Raw genomic sequence first — 22884 nt, 5'->3', positions numbered from 1 at the left:
CACAGCAAGAGCATCTCAAACATGTCCATTTGCTGTGCATGCATGCTAAAATATTTCTAATTTTCAAAAGTGTTTCAAAAGTAATTACTCAGTAACGGAGGGGGGAAATCCCTACTATCAGTTATTTATTATTGGCTACTTATTACTCAGAGAAATGTGTAAGAAGCAAATCTTATTTTTTTATAAGTAGTTCCCAAATTTAAAGACACTCTTCTCACTCCACCCAGATTTCTCATTCCCATTTTACAGGCTTTGATAGGACAGGAGTTCACTCCACGAATAAATACTGACATATTAACAAACAAGCTGATATATTTGTCTCTGCAAAGACCAAACTCTGGTAGAAAGCACTATTAATAGGTCCTCATGGGAATATATGCCTAAAACTCCTTTTTGAGCAGGAGTTCAAAGGTATAGGACTATGTTGGAGGTCCCCAGTACCAAGACACACAGATTATTCTTTCACAGACAAAAGGACTTCCAATTTTGTATCATTAATCCCAGATCAACTTACCTTCTCACTGCTTCTGTGCCAAACACTGAACCTTAGACGCTGGTGCCCACCTCAAAGGTTCCTGTGTACTGAAGGCTCCTCTGCTCTTGCTGGGCCAGTGCTGTTCCCAAGGTGGGTGCTGTGATCCCACGCTCAGAATGAAGCTGAAGGAAGGACAATAAGAGACAGACATTTCATCCAAGCTGCCTGTACTGCATCAGTGTAAGCAGAGATCCCACTTGGCCAGGGCTGAGTGCCACCTTTGAGATAATATTCTGCACATCTCCGTGAGAGGTCTAGTCTGAGATTTTCTTCACATCCTTTAGCCAATCTGGGGCCTGTTCTCCACTATCTGTTAGGATTTATGGGCAGCGGGGGCTAGATTTTTTATATCATGATGACAACACAAAGAATTCAGGCACCTTGGCAGCTAATAAAAGCTTTCTGTCTTCCATTCATAAATTAACATACTAGTGTAAAATGAGCAGACTGATTCTTTTTTAGCTAAGAAATTACTGAAGAGCAGCAGAAATATTTGGAAGCCAGCAGGAGATGTACTATATAATTAAACTGTTGTCCTTGCTGATAGGTTATTATCAGCAGGTAACAAGATATATGCATCATTACAAACCATCTTACAGTATTTCATGCTATAACAGATGAGGTATGTCTTCAGTGACAGCATAGGGTGATCACTCAGACATTGTTGCCATTATAGCTGCTATAAATCACAACTTAACAGTTTAATAGTTTATCAATTAACTCTAGTGCCAATGCGTAAAAATTCTTTACCAAAAAATGGCTGATTTTTTCACCTACGGAGGAACTGTTTTTAAAAGCCAGTTTTATAAAAATACCTGTAGACTTGAAGGGTTGCACTCTGTGATGGTTAAAAAAATCTTATGCTGAAGTTGCTAAACCAGCCCACCCATGACTAGAATTTATCAAATGTTTCAGGGTGCCTTTTTGTAAACAAAAATACAAGTGAAGCCAATTTACTGGCTGTAATTTATTTTTGAGTAGAGGGATCACCGTATTCTAAACCGCTAGCCAAAAATGGTTCCCACTGCACCTTTCCCTAGCTGCAGTCTCTGCCAGAAGGCTGTGAGTGTCAAGTGCTTCGTAATTTTCTTCCCTAGAGTTTAAGCTATAAATAAGGACAGCGTGGAGAAGTTTATTGCCTCTGCTGGAGAAAGGACTTGAGCTCATCGGCGATGTCAGGTCACTGTCTGCCACAGATCCTGTTTGTGCAGATACAAAATATGACGATGCAGTTGTTGAGCTAATAATCTTCTCAACAACTCATGCAGTAGAAGACCCATTTTAGGTAAAGGAATAACACCACCGATAAGGTTTCAGTCCACATATCTTAACTGTTAATATGTTGTTAACTATTATTAACATAATATCAATTCTGTAACCAATGTGATGCAAAATGAGGCATGAACTCTGTGGCCTCTTTGAAGCTGCATTGGCCAAGAATTATGGCACTTGTACCAGTGGTGCCTGCGTGTATCTCCGGCACATGACAAAGTGTCACTGTCTTCCTGCAAGGGGAAGTAGGAACCTTACCTGCCCTTCCAGGACTAAGGAGAGGTATTGCAGGAACATGGAAATCTATGCACCTGACATCTGAAAGCTGCAGCTGGTTACTGCCACCAACCTGCTTGTAACAGGTATGAACATAAGCACACTTGTTCAAAAATAACTAATTATATCTGTTTGTATAAGCCATACTGGCTCTCTCCTGAGTCATGGAGCCCCAGTTTGAATGTCATTAAAATAACAGACATCTGCATACCTGTTAAAGCCAAGTGCGTGTAGCATGCTTTTAAGGATACAGGAATGGGAGTCACAGTAACTCTCGCAGGCTCATATATTGTAGCCTGTGGCAGAAAAACAAAAAGTATGGTTTGTTTCCCTGCTAGTGTACATTGGTAATGGTATAATTGCTAGGTGGAGTTCTCCTTTGTGCTGCTTCTTGGCAGGGTAAATAGATCAGTGTTTCACATTCCTGAGGCTAGATTAGTTCTGATACTAGAGTTAATGTGATCAGTTGTACTCAGGGCTGCCACATACAGTGTAGATCACTGCCAGGCAGCAGAGGGGATGGGAAAGAAAGTGGCACTGGGACCCCACCTGGGATTTCACCAGTTCCTGTTCTCAGCCTGGGGATTCCAGGTGTCAGCCTGTCCTGCAATGACCAACACTGGATGCTGGTGATGGCAAAAGTCATCAGATTGGGGTTTACATGCTGCCTCTCTGCTTACAGCTTTCTTTCATTAATTTTATTTTAAACCTTCTTTACTTGATTAAAAAAAAGGTCTACAGCCTTAGTTACACTGTATCTTATAGTAATTAGTTATATAGGCACAAGAAATGTGATTTTACACTGGCTAGAATATATATATATACATTTCAATAAAAACCAGGAAAACTAGGAAAAGCAGATATTCTGTATTTCATGTATTCTTTTGTGTGGCCCCATGTCTGATTTGCTGCACATTCCTTGCACCATGTTGTAAATCCAGAATAATTATTTTTATCTTTTTTTGCCCTCCCTTTATGGCACTTATCAGTATAGTATCCAATTGCTTCTTGAACAAGAATTAGTTCATTTTTCTCAAAAGTCCTGAAGGATGAGAAAATGGGGATTTTGCTTTACAAATGGAAAAAGATTGGAATATAACCTAATGATATTGGGTCCTGTATGTGATACCTGGAGATGGAATTTTTTTTTTTAAGAGATTGTTTAGCATTCCCTAGGATTGTCTGTTTCCACATATAGCACCCAGTTTGTTCTGGGTGCTATATGTCAACACAGACAGCTGTGAGAATTCAATGCTTTCTTTGAACTAAGCTCTGTAGAGGGCACTCATTTCCTCAAACTGTAGCATCTGCACTGGAGAAACCTGCATCTGACCTACCTGACTATAACAACTAGAAATATATGATTGGGGAGCATGAAGCATTTCATCCTAAGGGCAGATATACAAAGCAACTTAAAGTCAAGATTTCTTATAGGAGGGAACTCAGAAAATGATTGTCGCTTGTGAAAAATCTGGTTAAGGAACTTGCCCAAATCACAAGGAGATGGTGAGATGAAGGCAGGGACAGGGCTCTCTTCCTCAGGGCTGCATTCAGCTGCCTTTGTCATCGAACCCATGCTTCTTTTTCTGTGATCTTCTGCATCTTTTTCAACACATCTTCCTTCTTGAAATAAGGACATTTATACAGTTGGGTTTTTTTCAAGAGCTTGATCCATTTGGTGAACAGAATCCATTTTGTTCATAAATCCTGTGAGAGAAAAAGGAAATCATTACATCATACTGTGATTAAAGATTTAGTACCTTTTTAAAATTATGAATTCATGGGAAGGCAGTGACCACGGGATTGAGTTTCAAGTTCTCAGGAAGAATACGCTTTAGTGTTCATAAATCCTCCCACTTCTGCTACACCCAACCTTTCCTCCTTCCTTGCAACTCCACTCTGTCTTAATTCTTTGCTGTGCTCTCCATTCGGTCATGCTACTCAAATGCCACTGCTGTGTACCAGCAGCATCATGGATTTCTGTTCCTCAGCTTTCACCACACTGTTCCTGCAGGGAGCCTTGTTTTTTATACAGAGTTCTGTTTGCCTCTGAAACTCTGAGACGGAGTATGTTCATTGTGAAGAGACTGCTGGAGACCAACTACACAGTGCCAACAAATCTCTTTTGCAATTATGTAAGCTGAGCCACTCATGACTTGGCCGAGTTTGTGCAGGTTTTCTAGGCTGCCAAATTTGAACACGTTACTAAAAAGCACAGCTTTAATTAAATGGTTAGAAACATTTTCTTAATATGAAAGAAATGTGTATTTCTGCTAATTTGTTTTTAGAAATGACGGAACTACTCTTGATGGAACTTAAAAGAAAATCACTGGCCTGAATAAGGAAGACAGTGTAGGAAATTTCAGCTCTAACAATTTCAGCTTGGCCAAACTAAAAGCAACTGAAACTGAGTCTTATTGTTTGAGACCCAGCTGCAGAAGGCCCTAACAAAACTGTAGGCAATAGCCACTTTACATATATAGAAATAGGACTGTGGTCCCAGCCCATATTTTTGAAATTATCAATGTTTAATTTTCTAAGAAAATAATGTTTATGCAATCACACATCTGTGTGTTTGCATATTTCTGCCTCCCTTCTCCATCACATTTTTTAATTCAAGGCTTAATTTCATTGAATAATTTACATCAGAAGCAGCATCTACACGTCACCTTTTCCAGCCTCCCACCTAAAGCAGGGCTAACTTCAACATTAGAGCAGGTTGCTCCAGGCTTGGTTGATTTTTTAATACCTCTGAGGATGAAGTGTCCACAACTTCTGTAGGCAGCCTCCTTCACAAACTTATTTTGTTGCAGATTGCCTTGGGACTCCTTCTATAAAAAATACTAATATTAATGTCCAAATAAACTGTTCTGTCAACATATCTTCATCATTTTCTGCTGTATCTCTTCAAGGTCTTGCTGTGAATACAAAATCAATTAGTTATTTGAACAAAAATGTGCTTGTTTGTCCAACTCCAACACTTGCAAGATTTGAAAGTGAATCTAGAAAAAAAAAAAGTTTCTGAAAGAGATGGGAAACATTCCAATTAGGTTTTATTGTGTCATCTGTAAAAAGGTAATAAAAAAGGGAATGAGCTGGTTAGACAGTTGCCATGATCCTTACTATGAAAACACTGCTTAAATGGAGGTGGTATAGTGGATTGCTGCTGACCCGACCTTGGTTCGGTGTGGTTTGCCTCATTTATTCTCTTCTAATTTATTTTATAAAATAGGGGAGAACGAAAGTAAAATCGCATAGCTGGACTGTACCGTGTCTACGTAAAAGGCAACTATTAAAAGGAATTGTCATGCTGTGTTGTACTAATTAGGGGAACTCTTCCAGCCCTTTATAAAAAACAGAATTAGACTGATGTTAATGACTTTAATACTAGCTAACTGGGCTACAACCTCTCTTGTGATTGTTATCAGAAGTCATAATAAAATGTCCTTTGATGACAATACAAATTTTCCAGGGGCAACCCCCCTTATATTGCAGCATTCAAAAATGGGTCTCTTACCTAGATAAAAATAACCCTTTTGAAAAGTCTGTGTCTTGTGATTTCCATTAATTTAGAAGATTTAAAGGCATCTTGCAAAAGTTACTTGTGAAATTTCAGCTTTGAGTGCTCTTAACAGATGGGCTGAGAGCCACTCAGAACTCCATTGCGACATACATATTGTTTCCATGTCTAGGTCCCACAGTGTACTTTCCTGATTCAGATTCCACGCTTCTGCTCTGAGTAATGTTCCAGCAGGCAGGATGCTGGGGATGGGGCGCCCAACACAAAACCCTGCTGGAGCATTGAGCAGGCTGGACAGTCAGGTAAGTGTTACTTAAACAGCATGGCATTTTAGGAAATTTCAGCAAAGCTTTAAATGGTATTTTACAGCCCAACAAGAAAACGAGGTAATACATCAAATGTAAGGCTTGGAAACATTTCCAGTATTTTAGATGAGGTCACTAGCACCCTATAATTTTCTGCTTTGTTTTTTTCCACTCCTTGTTCACTTGTACGAGAATTACATAGCAAATAGGTCTGGATTTTTTCACATTCGTGTTTCTCACAGTTTATTTGCGGCACAGCAAGTTGTAGCAGACTTTGCCTCTTGCTTGGACTTAACGCCCATGTCTAGCTGACCTTTTGCAACATGCAAGGCCATAACCGCTGCCCCTCAAAAGGGTGTTTAATACAGGAGGGAAATGCTTGCATGTGTCCAGCCTCTGTAGCGCTCCTCAACACGCTTACTAGATGATTCTGTATCAGTTGCATTTCCAGTATGCAGCGTGGCTGGGTGACCTCATTATAACCCAAAAGCCATTAGCATATGGCACTCAGGACCCCCCAGGCTTGCACACAGCTCTACACTGGCAGGCCAGTCCTTCCCTTCCTCCAGGTAGGCTCCTTTCCTGAGCAGTGGAGCCTATTGCTGGGGGACCTGGCAGCCTGAGGCAGGATTCTCCCACTTTCAAACACTTGATTATCCCATGGCAACAAGCAGAGCAGAGAGCTGCCTGCATGGTACCTTGCCATGGAGGAAAAGACAGAGTGCCCTGGCTGTGGGCCTTCACCCACGCAAGGGCTGCAGCGGGTCTCCACGGCAGGCACAGTGCATATAGCCCTGCCACCGTGGCACCTCCACGATGCTTCTGCAGCCCCATCCCACCCGGCCTTCCATGCCAACGTGCTGCACTGTGGATGGAAAGGTTCCTGTGCAAAGCCAGTCTGCCTAAATATGCAGGTAGGGGGGAAAAGCCAAACAGGAATTGTCTGAATGGTCTTCCTGCTAGTGATGGTAGTGAAGTTGTTGCTTAGGACAGAGTGGATTTTTTCTACAATGAATTTTGATCAAAGCTTCTTTAGCTAAATGTGTAATTGCTCATACTTGAAACTATAGCTGCTTTTCTGCAGAAGCCATAGAAACAATGAATCAGCTCAAAAATGAGGTAATAATTGATTACCAAATAGCTTCATATGTCTTCATGCAAAGTGCCAGAGTGATTACATCAGAATCTTAGCTTTTATTAAAAGCAGGAAAAATATAGGCCTCCTGATTATGGGGAAAAATTTGGAACTCAAACCCCACCAATATAGCCTATCAGAAGTTGGGAGGATTAGAGCAGACAGCAGCTGCTTATGGGACAGGTGAAGAATATAGCATAGCTAAGTCACAGACCCAAATCTCTCTCACATACTGAGTCACTCGTTACAAGGTTTGTTTCTTATCTAATTCCTTATCATTCTACTGTTTGTATTCTGTTGGGACACTGGGGTAGAAGATAAAAGATCACTTTTAGGAGATCATAGTATCTTCCGCTTGTTGGCTGGCTTCAGGTGTCTGCTAGTACTGTGATCTAGACTAGTGCATGGACCTACTTGTCACAGGCCTTTCAAATTACACCTTGTAATAGTGGTCCCACTTCTACACCTTCTTTCTGGTCTACACTTCCTACCATCTCCTGCATCATATTCCATCTCTCTACACCAGGCTATAACTCCCTGAGCCTTTGTCCCTACATGTTCAGTCTCCTGCCCATGTTCTTATATAAAAAAGCATGTCCTGGCACTTATCAGATGGTTCTGAAGATATGATATATGATAATGACAGAGCAGATCATGAGCTACTGTCTTGAGCAGGTACAAGTTCCCGCATGCTAATTCTTCCACAATGATCACCTGTAGCACATGTGTGTCAAGTTAAGGTTATTTACTCTTCTAAGCCTGTAAAAATATCAAATGCATCACAAGCAAATAGGTTTCTATTTATGCTGAGCATTTCAAATAAAAATACAGCCAGTGTTGTTTTGACTATAGTATTTCCCCTACTGCTCTTAAAGAATATAAAAAGCCATTACTCATGTAGCAAGATGCAGACACAGGATTGTGTGACTATCTCAGTAAGAAAGCTTATTTTGCCCTTTGGTCATAGTAATGGTGCCTCTGTTACAACTTACCTGTTTAATCTCTTTCATCCTTCATGATAACTTAAAGGAAGTCTCATGTCTTCTGGAAGCAATTCTGTTTGCTTCCAAAGCCAGTGAACATTTTTAAATACAATTGTACTGCTACCCTTTTAAATGTATGTGCAAGCTTATTCACCTGGCATTTATGCTACTTTATCATCTCTTAAATTAATCATTTTATGATTTTTATACACAGTGAATGATGTAGCTATGAAGGTACAAACAAAAAGACAACATCCTTCCCAATAGGGCTTAGTATCTAAAGCCAGATGTAACATATAGCCATTAACATCTACATTATGCCTGTTAAAATAAAAAAAAAAAGTGCAGATAAGTTGAAAATGGTAAATCATAGTAGAATAGTCTACTATGAGGAAAAAAGCTGAGTGGATTCCATCCACTGAGAATATATTATTGTGCACTCTGTAATAGTTTTGTAAAGATTTTTTTCCTTTAAATCTTTAGTGATTGATAAAGATTTGAACTGGATGATGCTTTTGTAGTTGAGCTATCTTCTTGCTTATTTTTAACAGAGATTATTTCTATAAAATACTATCTTAGAAACTACTGCACAAAAGCTAAGAATATTCTGATAATAGAATATAGAAGTTTCAGATCAGTTTCCAGGGATCAGCTCAAACAGGTATCACTCACTTCAGAACAGACAGGTAGTTACAACATTACCAGAAATTTAGGAACCAAGGTTCCCAGTCTGTTTTCCAGAAATCATATCAGCCTTCCATTACCAAAATGACTTTGACTAACTGAATCTCTGTCTGTTGACCACTTTGCTGTGAGTTATCTCTATATGCTAGAGGAAAAGATACCATAAAGAAAAAGTTAGAATAAAGTAGCTGGTCCTTGGGAACTTGATAGGGAAGCAGTCAAAGAAGATATTAATCTACAGGCTCACAAATAATTACCTGCCCTTAGTGTACCCAAAGGTGCTTCTGCATGCACTGAATTAGCTCCTGTCCAGTGCTAGACTGTGGGCTGTGTGATGCTCTTAAGTGGTATTCTAGAAGGCTGTTGTTAAGGAGTTTGCTGAATAAGAATTTATTCCTGACATTAATCTTTAATATAAACAGTTACATTAACATAAAAATGAGAACAAAGTAATTAAAGGGGGAGAGATGTACATTTCATCCAGTGGCTTGCTCCACTGATTCTAACAGCTACTAGTACAAGCAGAATTTTTTGTTCTCTCAAAAGTTTCTGCAGTAGTTTACCATATGACTTGAAACTACAAGTTTAGATTAAATTACACGTTAGCTGATTCATTATTCCTAATGTCAGGTTCTCCAGCTGAATTTGAAAGTTCAAAGGCTCTGATTAGAGGATTCCCTCCCTCACTTACATCAGGGCACCTGAGGAAAATTTCATATTTTTAAATTTTCTATGTCTTTCAGAGAAAAGGAAGCAGTTTAGTAATTTCATTAAAATGTATTTTCCAGTATGTTTGCAGAGTTACGCATGCATTTACTTTATCTTCCTATTTTCTTTGCATTCTAATTGTATCAAAATTTACTTTTAAAAAGATCACTGAAATGCCACCAGTACATATAATTCATTCACTCACTCATGAAAATGAAATAAATCAGCCCTGATCTTGGTTGTTAGTTTCGTTTCTCTGAAAGGTGTTAAAATATCTGTTCCTTACTCAGTTGAGTCAATGAAACTCTGTGCCAGTTTAAAGTAAGTGTTAGGCCTGTTTATCTATGGAAGGAATAAAACTCACAGCACACAACCCCTGTTTTCTGGTGTTCAAGATATGCAGTTCTGTGAAGGACAACACAATGCCATTGAGAGTGCAGCCTTTTCAGTTTCCACTATTCTCTTCTGTCCCCCTTTCCATCATCAATACATTAAGCACTTTTTATTTTTAACACAATCAACTTTAGGTCTATAACTGGAACATAATTTCAATGCTTTTATTAGCTAATTTGTACTCACATTTGAATGAAGTTTCATGTGCTGTATTTTGTTACATCTTTGTAATCATCTAGCCAGTTGTAAACTAGATTTATTCTACTGTACTGTACTGTAAGTCTACCAAGGTTGCTGGGCAAATAAAAACCTCTAAAAAAGCTCCAGGCATATTCACTCCCCTTTTTTCCCCTCAAAGTTATTTTTAGGACAAATACCAACCATATAACTCTTCAGTATAACAGTTAAAATTTATCAAAGTCCTAAAAAGAAAGAAACTAGAGGTGAGCATGGAAATTAGGGTTCAACTTCAATGGGCATTTCTATGAATTACTGCATAACAAGTTTTTAATTATATCATCTTGGGAAGTGAGATAGTTAGGCTGGGTAGACATTCTCACTATGTGAGAAATTTCCAAGAAAAGCAAAAGCAACCTATGGGAGTGTTGCTCTATTTCCTTTCTGAAAAAGTTGCCTGTTGGAGACATGCCTCTAAGTTACAGATTTCCTTTAGTATTAGGGTAGGCTGTAGACTTGCCTTGTTCTGTCCTTGCTCCAACATCTGCAGCTCTTCAGCCAACTCAACAGCCTAAGCCTGAATCAGGCCTTTTTTACAAAGCTGAATGAAGATGTGTTGTCTCTCCAAGCTTTACAGATGGTGGTGGGAACAAAGGGAAAAACCACGGAACAGACATTCATTCCAAACCTGATCAAAAATATAGCTTCCATCATTGTTGCCAAGGAGAAATTGATGTAAAATTAAAATATCCTGTTCCCTAGTTCCTGAGTGAGAATAACGAACAAAGTCTCTTCCATAGAGAGGACCATTTTCCATTTCAGAACAACAGACAAGTCTCTATACACAGATTAATATTCCTTTTTTTACCTGCTTTGCTCACCACCCATGCCTGTAGAGTAAGATCAATTCAATTATCATATCCTGAGGAGGGATCAGACAACAAAAGAAGAGAGGAGCCTCTATGAAAAAAGGGAGAGGCATAGAAAATTGTCAGAAGACAGTACTGAGAAACACAGGAACATCCAGAAACAGCTGCTGGAATAACTGCAGAAATGGTTGGCCCTGCGGAGAACATCCAATTAAAACTCCAGTCCAGAAAAGCCCCACAGCCTAAAATTAATGACATGCTGAGAACAACCGTGCGCTTCTCCCACAACTCAGGCTGTAAGAAGATGAATCTCTGACAACACCTCTTTTTCTGCTACTTGCCTTTGTGTGCATATGTCAAGGACAGCAGACAGAAATACTATGTTTATTGTAGCATAGACTAACTCAAACCTGTGGCATCAGTACTTGCAGGCATGCCCACTACATCTGCTTTGTTACGTTCAGTGAAGTCTGAAATTTTTATTCTTATAGGCTGAACTTCATGATGTAAAAATGTGCATTGTTGGGTTTTTTTGGTTTTGGGTTTTTTTCCTGGTAAAAAACATTTATATTTAACAAAGGCTTAATGCAGCATCATAACGTGTTTTTTAAAGGAAGAGCTGCATAAAACCTTCAACTTCTAGCTTCCTTGCAGACTACCTTGATGCTGTGCTCAGCTGGCAGGAGGGATTACATTGCACGAACAAGTTGTCTCAGCAGTTTTGCTTCCCAGCCATTGCAGAAGTCCACTCCCCTGTTTTTGCTGGTATTGTGTCAAACAGAGAAAGTTTTTCAGGCACTTGAGGCAGAGACCATTTATATGTTACTAATTAGCCTCATCATTAACCATTGCGAACTCCTTTTCTACCTCCCAGCAGAAAAATTCTTGGTCATTCTACAGCTTCTTGAGATCCTCCCCCTATCCATTTTGTCTGGCGACTGGATCACGGGCAGGGTAGTGGGCTGTAGTAAATGCTTGAGCCTTGGAATATTATACAGATGGACTGCAAGACCTGAAGGGCTGTGCAGACAGGAGTCCTAACAGTCTTGATGTAGTTTGGCAATCCAAACTGTGCAAAACTATCTGTCATCCATGCATTGCAAAATTTTGTAAGCCTTGTTGTTTGATCTGTCCTCATCAAAGTGGTGAGCTAGGGATTAGTAGTAGTAAACTATACCTTGAGGTGGAACTATCTCCTTAGTATACTGTTACAACTTCTAGATTGTCTCTGAGCGGATTTTCATGATAATAAGCTTCATTTCCATGCCATGTAATCATTTCACTATCATATCACTATCCAGAACAGCCGTGTGAATCACCATTCTTTCCCAATGTCCACTGGTGGCTTCCTGAGCCAAGAGATAATGCTCTCCTGAATGAAGTTGCTCCAGGAAAAGTTTATTCACAGCTTTTTTGCTGGAGAAAAGAGAGGAAAATGTCAGCATGGCAACTTACTTTCAAATGAAAGCATCTTCAAGTGGAAGTGTATTAGCACTTCTTTTTTTTGAAGAAAAAAAATCTCCCTCCCTAAATACAATCTAGAAGTTTCACTTCAGCTCAAGACAGGTGACTCATTAAGTCCTGTTGGAGGGAACATGGGATTTTGTTGGATTGACTACAATCACAAACCCCCAGTGGTTTCTAACAGATATCCTGCAGAGGGGTTGGGGGGATGGGGAGGGAGGAAAAGACCTCACAGTGCCATTTGTATGTACTGATTTAAAGAAAAACAGCTATGGAAATAACAGTTACTTCAAATTAATTCTGTTAGTTATAAAAAAATAAATACAGCTATATATTAAAAAGATATTTGCCATGCAGATATTAACAGTCACTTCTCTTGTCTATGCTATCAGACAATTTCCAACTAAACTCATAAAGCACAGGCTGCTATGAAAGTAATTGTTTCTACTGCACCATAACACAAGGCACTAGACCATTTATGTCTCATAATACTCTTTGCAAAAGTAGAATTGGTGGCCTTTATGTCTTGGCTAAATTCTTATGTGGGTGAGTAGCTTCCTTCTCTCTTGAATCCCAAGTGTGTGTTTCTTCATGTGTCCTTATCACACCTTCAAGCAACCTTTTCAGCAAAGACAGAGAACCTTGATTTGTATACTTTGTACACTTTTGTGTCCTCTGAAATTTTGCTTATTTAATCAGTTGTTTGTCTTCCCCAGAAATAGCTAGCTACATAAAAATAGTGAGATGACTCCTGTGATTTCCAATTTCCTACAAAAGCTGTCTGGATAACTACAAGATTTTACTTTTTTAAAAAAAAATTTTTTTAACATGTCCAGACAAACACAATATTATTTAATGGAATACAGCTTTGAGCCAGCAGTTACACTCATTTTGTTTCATACAAAAAAGATATTTCTCACCTCATTATCCTGTTCCACATAGTTAGAGAATTGTGCCACTGTCCTGCTCTCTTGCTTCTATTCAGAATTCAGAATGCTGAATGGTTGTGCCATAATTTGGCTGATCTTAGACTTTCCCAGCATATTTTGGTGTATTTAGTCCTTCCAAGATACAACTCTCTGTGCTACTAAAGAGGTCCAATATTAAAGTTCTCTGTAATAAATAATGTGAATTTCATTTTGCATCGTGATACTAATGTGAAGGAGAGATGACCAAATAATATGTCAAAATGAAGATCCTGAGTCATATTAATCATCCACAATGCTTCTCATCTCATCTGCTTTTGATTTTGCAGATAGATTTGTCAACGTAATTTGAGAGGTATGCTATGGCATTTTAGACTTAAGTAATTTCTTCCTGTCTTTATTTGCCTAACAGCAGAATGTGCCTTTCACTTCACTTAATATAATTACTTAATTAATTAGAAATAATTTGTGCTTCCCCTTCCCAGCTACCATTCTTTTTTCAAACATGAAGGTCTGAGATGCAAAGTTTTTTCCACTGTAGCTATCTCATGACTCTTTTTTCTCAGCTTTCAATATTATGTCCCCTCCTTAGCATAGTCAACAGATGACCCTACCACACAGGATAGCCTGTTTGTCGGCCTCAAATCCTATATCTCATATCAGAAAATACCACATTATCTTCCTCATATTTAGTGAGCACCAACAGATGTTTTTTCCTCTTCTCTGCTCCTTAAATCCCATTCACACTGCCACCTGGGAGCATCAGGTGAAGTAGCCAACAGGCTCTGTAAATTACAGGAGATGACTGCAGCAATGGCAGACAAAGAAAGAAACAGGAGAAAAGAGTACACTCACTGGGCTGTAAGTTTGAGTTTGGCCATTTTATCTACCAGCCTTCAACACAAAAAATCCTCAAAGGGCCAAATAAATTAGGACTAAATTTTTGTTTAGTCAGCAGAAAACAATTGATACAAGCAGTAGCAAGGTCAGGCATAATCCAAATTCAGCGGTATCTTTTACTTATCCATTCCGCCCAGCAGCTCCCCTTTCAGGAGTTCTCATGATTATTCTGGCAACAGGCAAAACTTAGATGTCCTTGAAAGTTTTTCATCTTCTTTTTCATATCTTTTCCATTTTAAGAAGCAAGAGCCCACATGCTCTTACTATAAGACATTAAGCTGTGATACGCAGTTATCATATTTGTTATGAGACAAATAGCTCCCCAAGAATACCGAAGAATCTTCTCTAGAAGTGTTAGGTACTAGGCAAAGAGCTCTCTCTCTCTCAAAAAAAAAAAAAAAAAGAAAAAGAAAAAAAAAGAGAGAGATCAGCATTTGGTTTTGTCTTGGAACTAGGAACTGGACTCCCAGAAGCCTCTTCTAGTCTGTGATATTAGTACTATGATACTGCATAATAAACCGGTGTAGTGTCTCAAGCCCATTGAAACCTGGCCTAGGTGTCACTGAGATTTTAACTGCAAAGTGTTTGGTTTAGTAGCCAATCTCTCAAGAATAATTCCACTGTGTAAACCCAGAGGAGAAACTAATGTAATTTCTAAGGAGCAGGATGCTTGTTCACCTGAAAATCCACACTGGCATTCAGGAGAATTCTGTTCAGTTTCTGAAATCTCCACAAATTCTATGCTTGACCAGGGGCCATTAAAGCAATATTATTGTTTCTCAGTTCTCCAGCAATAAAAATGACATTACAACTCCTTCCTTTTTGCATTTTGTCTGACTTGTTGAGATGTTTTGTAATCTCTTTTGGAAAACATTAGCCTTAATTACAGGTTTACATAGTTTAGAGTATAACACACTAGGTTCCATCTTAGTGGATGTTTTCAGTTGCTACCATTAGACAAAAAGTAGTATAGCATTAACATAAAGTATGAGTTCTCAAAAAAAGTTCAGTCTTTCAAAGATGCAGGTGGTATCCACTTTTTTTTTTTCCCTAAAAAAATGAGTTCAGAGGCAAATACAATCAGTTTGTTTCAGCGAAGCTATTATCTTTTTCTGATAGTAATCCTGCTGATATTCAAGTAACTAAGTAGCATATAAAATTATTGAAATTAATTCCTCTTCACTCCACCTTAAAAAAGACAGAAATCAGACACACAGAGTTGGCTGTGTATTAGTGAAATTTTGTTAGTGAAATTTTAACCACAATTTGGAAATGACTCAATAAGTATCCTTTAACTGAGCTTATCCTCTGACTGAATGCTAATCAGTTATCTTCTGCAACTGTAGAACAAAAGGAACATGGATATGCTGTGAATTGAGAAATTCACACCCTTATGAGATCATTACAATTAAAGTAAACAAACAAACACAGCTTCAGGAAAACTGCTGAAGCTTCCTGGTATTTTTTTCCAATGATTTTGTTCTCCTGTGGTTGGCTTTGCTCACTTCTGCTTAGCTCCTGCAGACCCATGGAGGACAATTAAAAGCAGGTAGGAAATTTAGAAAAATGTACAACTGCCACATCACATCAGAGATGGTTAAGAGGAATGGGCAAATTTTGTTTTTCCAAAAATCTTCAAAACCATTCATATACTACTGAGATTCTGATATACAGTATGCTGTTATCAGGTCAGAATATGACTATTGAAGAAAACTTATACCAGACCCAAAGCATTGCTAGAAAACATCTAAATGGATCTCACAGCTCTATAAAAACTGCAAGGCTTTAGATTATTAAAGAGATGCATTAAGCTATTCTGCTTTGACTGGTGCATGAAGCAAAGTGCTTGGTTCTATTTCTGCTAAATTACATGGTTAAAATGTTATTGCATTCACCCTTTCTAAAAATAGAATTCAAATATACAAGAGTTGGCAATATCATACAGAAAGAGTCTATTTCAGAGAGACACATACCTTTATGAAGACTCTATGTAGGTTAACTTTGAGATTAAAAAAGACTTTAGTAAGTCAGTCCAGCATTCATTTTCTGTAAAAGTTGAAACAAAAGCTTATCACACACTTATTTAATTTATATGGTAAAACTTGAAGAAAATACAGTGAAGATATTAAATTTGGTCTGATTTTTGGGAGACGTTTCCTTTGACAACTTTATCTCAGAAATACCCCCAGCCTTTAATAAAGGCTGGAATTTTTCAATGTAAAGTTTTTCAGGATGTGATGAAGCTTTTGGGGTCTAGTACTCCTGAATGACGAGAGAGATGTGATAAGAGTCTGCCCTTGCAATCCTGATTTATGAGGGGAATTGGCTTATTCCTGTAGCCAGAAACACAGCGTATACATATGTATTGGAGGAAGAGTGATGTGCAAGCTGGAGCTGACAAAGTCCAGAGGGAGAAAGAGGAGAATTGAGGCCTGTTCTCAATAGTGAGCTCTGTATAAGAGGACGCTTCAGACCTTAGCTGTGGGACAAAGCATCTTGGTTTGAGAGAAATTTGCTAAGGAAAACATATGTCAAGTTGCTGTATTTACATGATTCTTGTCTCAGTTTCAAGTGAAGGACTCTTGAAACATCTATGTTGTCTCTATAAGTCATTATCATGTAATTTAGTATAGAATACTTCTGATTACCAGCTTGGGGATGAAGGGAACCTTCTAGAGGTTTCGTTCAGCACCATGACTTCAGTGGTGCTGAGAAATGTGAAAACAGCACCAGGAGCTAGAAGGTAATCTTCATAGACTGAACCTACCCCATGTTCTGGTGTGAATGTGATTTCCACCACATCTGTTCTGTAACTGAATGGACACCTACCTTGATTAGTCAAAAATATTTTGGGAATGGAAGACAGTTGGGTCATCACTAGAGACATTGATTTTATACACATTCCTTTTGCTGATGCCATCGTTTCTCCCTGTAGGAGCCAGTAGTTTCAAATCAATCCGTTTACTTTCATTTCCTTACCAGGTAGAAGCAAGGAGCTGGGAGCTAGAGAGAATACAGGGAAATCCTAGAGAAGAGCTATGATGCACTGGCTCTGAATTCCCCATGGGCATAAACCCAGTTGAAAATTCTGCTATGGGTACCTGCTATTACCATTTGCACTCTCTCTAGCTGATCAGAACATAAAGTGTAGCTCTCCTTTCTAGTATTCAAATTTATCTTGAGTTTTGAGAAAACAGTCTTCAGCAGTTGGATACCTATAATCCAAGAAGCTTTACTGGCTTTCCTACTCTCTCTTTTCTATTATTCCACACTCAAATACACGTGACTTGTGCATTGTACTCAAAACCCCCTATGCTACTAACATTTGTTATCTCAGTTAGGGGTTATCTAACAGTACCTGAACATATTATAAATGTATGGTGATACAATAGAAATGTCTAGAGCATGTACACTACTGATAGATTCACTCTTCAAGTATCTATGGGACTTCTTTTTCCAAGGGAATGTTTGTGAAACATTTTCTCATGTTCTACTTTTGAAACAATTCCTTCTTTCTTGTCTTCCTTTTTTATTTTGAAGGACAAAACCCCCACTCATCTCCTGCCCTCATGTAACTGAAAATACCTCTCAGATTCATAAGATTTTATGGATGCCTGTAGATTATTTTGCATAATTTAAATGACACATGAATATTTCAGGTCTCATTTTGAACTGTGTGCGATTTCAAGATACATGGGTCATACTGAGGACAAAGTAGTTTTCTAGTAGTTTTCACCCAGCTAAAGATGAATGACCTGACAATAATGCAAATTTATATGCTGTGCCTATGTGACAATTTTTAACAAGAAACTAATAGATAATTTGACTACCAGTGAGTAAGATATGGTATTGAAAGTGAACTGACATATAAATGTCGAGAAGGCCAACTCAAGCTCTGTATTACACTTAGTAAAAGTGACTTTTCAACAATAAGGTGATCCAGCAAGATGGAGGGCTAGTACTGATCCTCTGTGCTTTCCAGTATCTGAAGGTTTTTGCCAATACCTTTCCTAACAGCTCAGTGCTCACACCATATTGAATGTATGGTAGCATCCAAGAACTGGGACAGACTGGTTTATCTCAAAGGAATTTAAGACACCTGTTTTGTCCTGACTTAAATACCAGCAAACAAAAACCTGTTCATTTACATCATGGATCTTAATTTTGATTTCTGTTTATACTTCTAAAGAAAGGGTAATTTTCTCTAGTTCACATAACCACTAAAAATTTTTGCAAATGAAAGAAACCTTTACTTTAAACATACTACTTAGTATTTCTAACCAGAAAAAAAATAAGGTGCCATATTTCTTAAGCAATTTTGTAAGTTATTGTCGTGGCTTAACCCCAGCTGGCAGCTAAGCACCACGCAGCCACTCGCTTACTGTCCCCCCCACCCAGTGGCATGGGAGAGAGAATAAAAAAAAAGCAAAACTCATGGGTTGAGATAAAGACTGAAAGGAAGGAAAAAAAAAAGAATTGGAATATACAAAACAAGTGATGCACGATGCAATTGCTCACCACTCGATGCCCATTGACACTCAGTTAGTTCCTGAGCAGCGATCCGCGCCCCCCACCAGCCAACTCCCCCCCAGTTTATATACTGGGCATGAAATCCTTGACTTACTATAAACACTGCTTAGCAACAACTAAAAACATCAGTGTGTTACCAACATTATTCTCAGACTACATCCAAAACATAACACTATACCAACACTATACCAGCTACTAGAAAGAAAATTAACTCTATATCAGCCGAGACCAGGAAAGTTATACACTCAGATTCTTAACTGTTACAATGTTTTTATCCTATAAGATTGTGAGTGATGACTTTTTTGCTTGCTAGTTTGTTCTTTAATTTGCTTACAACTTTTGTCAGTCTTCATTCCAAAGAAATGGGAATGGAAGTAACATGCTCAAAGAATATTTGAATCTTGTCTTGTATGAGTTAAATGTGAGTAGCTAAACTATTTCTGATACAGAAGAAAAAAGGAGCATTCTCAAAGTAATAGGTTATTCTTCTTTCTCAGTATCCCTCAGATTTTCTGAATGACAGGGAAGCATCTTTGGAAGAAATATGGTAGGCATTTGAGTAGTATAAATGCCTCACTCTTACTGAAACCAATAGAATAAACTGATATTTATCATCCCCTCAGCTGACCACAAGCTTTGGTCTATGGGATGCAACTTTGCTATGTGCTCTGAAGAATTCTATACATGCCTGCCTTGGTGCCAAAAGTAATCTTGAAAGTGTGGTACTTTGTCCCAGGTATTTAGAATTAGTATCAGATAGCCCTTCCATGCATTTTTTTATTCATAGTTTGCAACTAAGAGAGAAGAAAGTTTGTTTTCTCTTTTTCAACTAGGTTGCTCAGTTTTGAAATAGCTATTGCCAATGATGAAAATGTTCTTATAGTGCCTGGTGAACTGAAACAAAAATAAATAGATTGAAATCACAAAGAAATGAAATACTTGTCTTCAGGAAAAGAGTAAATACCAGCATTTGTTCCATTGTAATGTCTGAAAACAATACGTATGTTTACTCAAGGTAGTGACATTGTGACTTTTAGAAAACTCAAGCTGACTTTAAAAATGCAAGATATGTTCCCTTAGGTTATACATGTTCGTAAAAGCAGCACTCTTTAGAATATTACATTATGAAGAGGCCTCATTAATGTAACATTTTGCATTTTTAAATTACTTACCATCATATATAAAGTTTAGAACTTAACATTGCCTGTCAAAATTTGAAACGTAAGCTGAAAAAAATATTTACGTAGAAGAAACTGCTACATAAAATTCTAAAAAAATCCATTAAAAAGCAAATATTTATCTATGCTGATAAACAGCAGGGAAAAATGGCTAGAGAATTTATAAACTTGAAATCACTAGCCCCAAATCTGACAAACTTTATATGCATTCTCCTTTGCTGGAGATTGGAGGATATATCAGGGTGGTATCAGCATGGTCTTCCCTTGGCATTCACAACTGGCTGGGGTTGGATACATCAGGCCTAGAGGACTTTTGCTTACAGTTAGCTCTGCCATTCCTAAATTCAGTGTGCTTCTCTAATTCATATCAGGGACGCGTACCTAATTTTTAACCTGTAAGGACAACAACCCTTTCTCATCTGCCTATTACATCTTACCCGTAAGGTACATACTACCTGGACACCAGCAGGGGCTAATGAAGAGTCATTATGTGTGACATACTTCTTACAATAGGATTTTCTGCAGGCCTTTGAGTGTACAGAGGGTGTGTAAAGAAGCTTTAATGTAAAAGAGGTTTTCAACAAGACGACCCCTGCATGGCTATTCTGATGCAAAACTGTTACTGGCTGCCTATACAGGTCTAAGACAAAGATCGGTAATGTTAGTCAGGCTCTGAAAGCGAAAGGTAGAAAACCCAGTGGGTAAAGAACAGGCACAGCAACTTGCAGCCTCAATATCCAAGTATAAAACAAATAATAGTATTAAATCTGACCTAATCAATTTGGAGGAAAGACTTTCTGAGGTGGCATACAGCAGGGGTACTGTAGAGTGGCAGGAATGCATAAGTCGCTTAGGAAAAAAATCAAACAGATGTAAAGTTTTGAAAAAAAAAAAAAAGAAGAAAGTTTTGTTTTCTGAGACTGAAATGCTGTTGGACCTGTTCTTGCAGGAGTGTTGAAAACTTCTAGGTGTGTGCTCTCAGGAGGAGGAGTCTAATTCAGTAGTTCAGAAGTTCAACTTCTGAAGCAGAGAGTTGGAACAAAAATCAGTGAGCTCAATTAGACCTATAGAAGTTCCTGGTTTTAGGGAAGGAAAGTGTAAAATTCTTCAGCATACACATTTCAGCCATACTCTCTGCTATGCTGATTATCCAGTTTGCAGGTCTTATGGAGAGGGCACCAGGAACATTGGTGAAAGAGCCTATTGCGCTATCTTGATCCTTAGAATGAGTGTTTGCATTGACAACTCTGGTTTTGGTTTGGGAGTTGCTGTAATCTTTGGAAGCAGCAAGAGTGTGCTGGTGTGTTCATTCTGACCTGACATAGGTGTAACACAACCTCATTTTGTTCTGATTTTGTTCCCATGTGGAAATAGGCACCCAATGTTATCAGTTAAGTTTTCAAATAAAAACCAAAGAGGAATGCTTACATGGATAGAGTCAGCTGGTTCCTTGGCCTCTTGAGGTCCCACACTGAAATGCCCAGAGATTTATTATTAATAGCCTGAATCATAGAGAATGCAGTCATAAGACTTTGGTATAAAGCTAAGTCTTAAGGTCTTCAAACATTTAGTCAGGGAAGTTTCAGAAGCCAGGTGGCAGCTTGGGACTCCTCTGTAATCATTCATGTGAATTTTCCTTACTGCTTTCATTTCAGTTGCATTCTGCCACATGTCTCTATGTGCACTATGCATGATGCCTATTTTGGCTTTAAGACCAAAAGGTGCCAGGCTGTATGTGAATGGCCACATTTTTGGTGACTTCTAAATTTGATTCTACCTTTACCAACCCTGTGGACCTTACATGGCATTTGGGTGAATATCTGCCAAAACCAAACTTCGTTAGCTGTTCTTAGAAAGACAACGAAGTTGCAATCTTGTGCTTCCATTCAGGACAAATAGATACCTTCCTTTGGTGGCAAGCAAGTAGTAAGCAGTCCTGGTGGGAGAGCAAAGAAAAGCCTATATAAGACAGCAGGGCTATATTGCCTTCAGCAAACCGAGTATTGTTCAGGCAAACAGTATGACACACAGTTATTACTATCTTTGGTAATTTATATAATTTTTTTTTAAAGAGAGACTATGACTGTGAGGCAGATAAAACACTGTATCAGCCCTTACTTAGAATGACATAGAACTAGTTTTTAGCTTTACTGTTCCAAAGTGGTGAAAAAACTTGCTTGAAAAAAAGACTATGGGGAAATATTATCTTTAGCTTATCCTCCTCTTATGCCTTCCCACAAGGTAGATGTGGCACATTTACTAAACCAGTTACCTACAGCTGAATCAGGCATTTATTTCAGTGGGAGCTGCTGACATCAGCCTGTTTTGAAAATGAGACAATTTTTTTTTTAATTGATTTTTTTTTAATTTATTATCACTTAATTACCGTCATCAAAGTGAGTTGCTTTTGGCTTAACATCTTGTATATTAAATCAATGAAGTAAGCAATGCCAGAATGCAGACCTGTAATTTTATCCAAGAGTTTACTCCTTTTCAATAATATTGTTCCACACAGCTTTATAACATAAAGGCACACAGGGATTTATTTGTGCTTTGCAGTATTGCCAATTATTTTATATACAACTGCTTTTAACATCCCTTGTGAAGTACTTTTTTCAATCTTTTTAAAAACACTTTTGTCTAAATGAATGTACTCACGAGTAGACTCATCTTACCCTGTCTGAAAGAAAATCTTAAGTTTTCTGGATGAGTGCTGTGCTGCACTGTTATGAACTACGACACCATTTATTCTTTTTTAAGAGCTACGGTAACAGAAACCAGCTTAATATAATTTAGTATTGCTTCAGCTCTCATTAGTTAGCACACACACAACCTCTTCCATTCCTCTATACATTCTGGGTTTGGCTGCCAGGAAATGAAGGAAAACCATCACCCATACAAACTGAAGAAACCTCAAATAATGACAACTACTGTACTGCACTCACCACTTGCATACATATAGAAAAAGTGGTTCAGCATGCAATCTCATAATTTGTTACATTCCACAAAAATACATTCAAAATTTACAT

At 38.2% G+C, this 22884-nt stretch overlaps 1 protein-coding gene across 7 annotated transcripts in view; it reads left to right on the top strand.

The window, feature by feature from the left end:
* IL15 (interleukin 15) overlaps positions 1–22884 on the top strand; it is a 48609-nt gene that overhangs the window by 10978 nt on the left and 14747 nt on the right. For all 7 annotated transcript variants that reach the window (XM_075035837.1, XM_075035865.1, XM_075035886.1 and 4 more), the window contains exon 2: positions 5776–5905. In XM_075035837.1, the coding sequence (XP_074891938.1) occupies positions 5843–5905 (63 nt within the window). In that variant the 5' untranslated portion in view covers positions 5776–5842. The remainder of the gene's footprint in view (positions 1–5775; positions 5906–22884) is intronic.

This window comes from Buteo buteo, chromosome 1, assembly GCF_964188355.1.
Source record: "Buteo buteo chromosome 1, bButBut1.hap1.1, whole genome shotgun sequence".
Lineage (NCBI taxonomy): Eukaryota > Metazoa > Chordata > Aves > Accipitriformes > Accipitridae > Buteo > Buteo buteo.
Note: the sequence above shows the minus strand (reverse complement) of the source record. Positions and strands in the feature narration are given on the sequence as shown.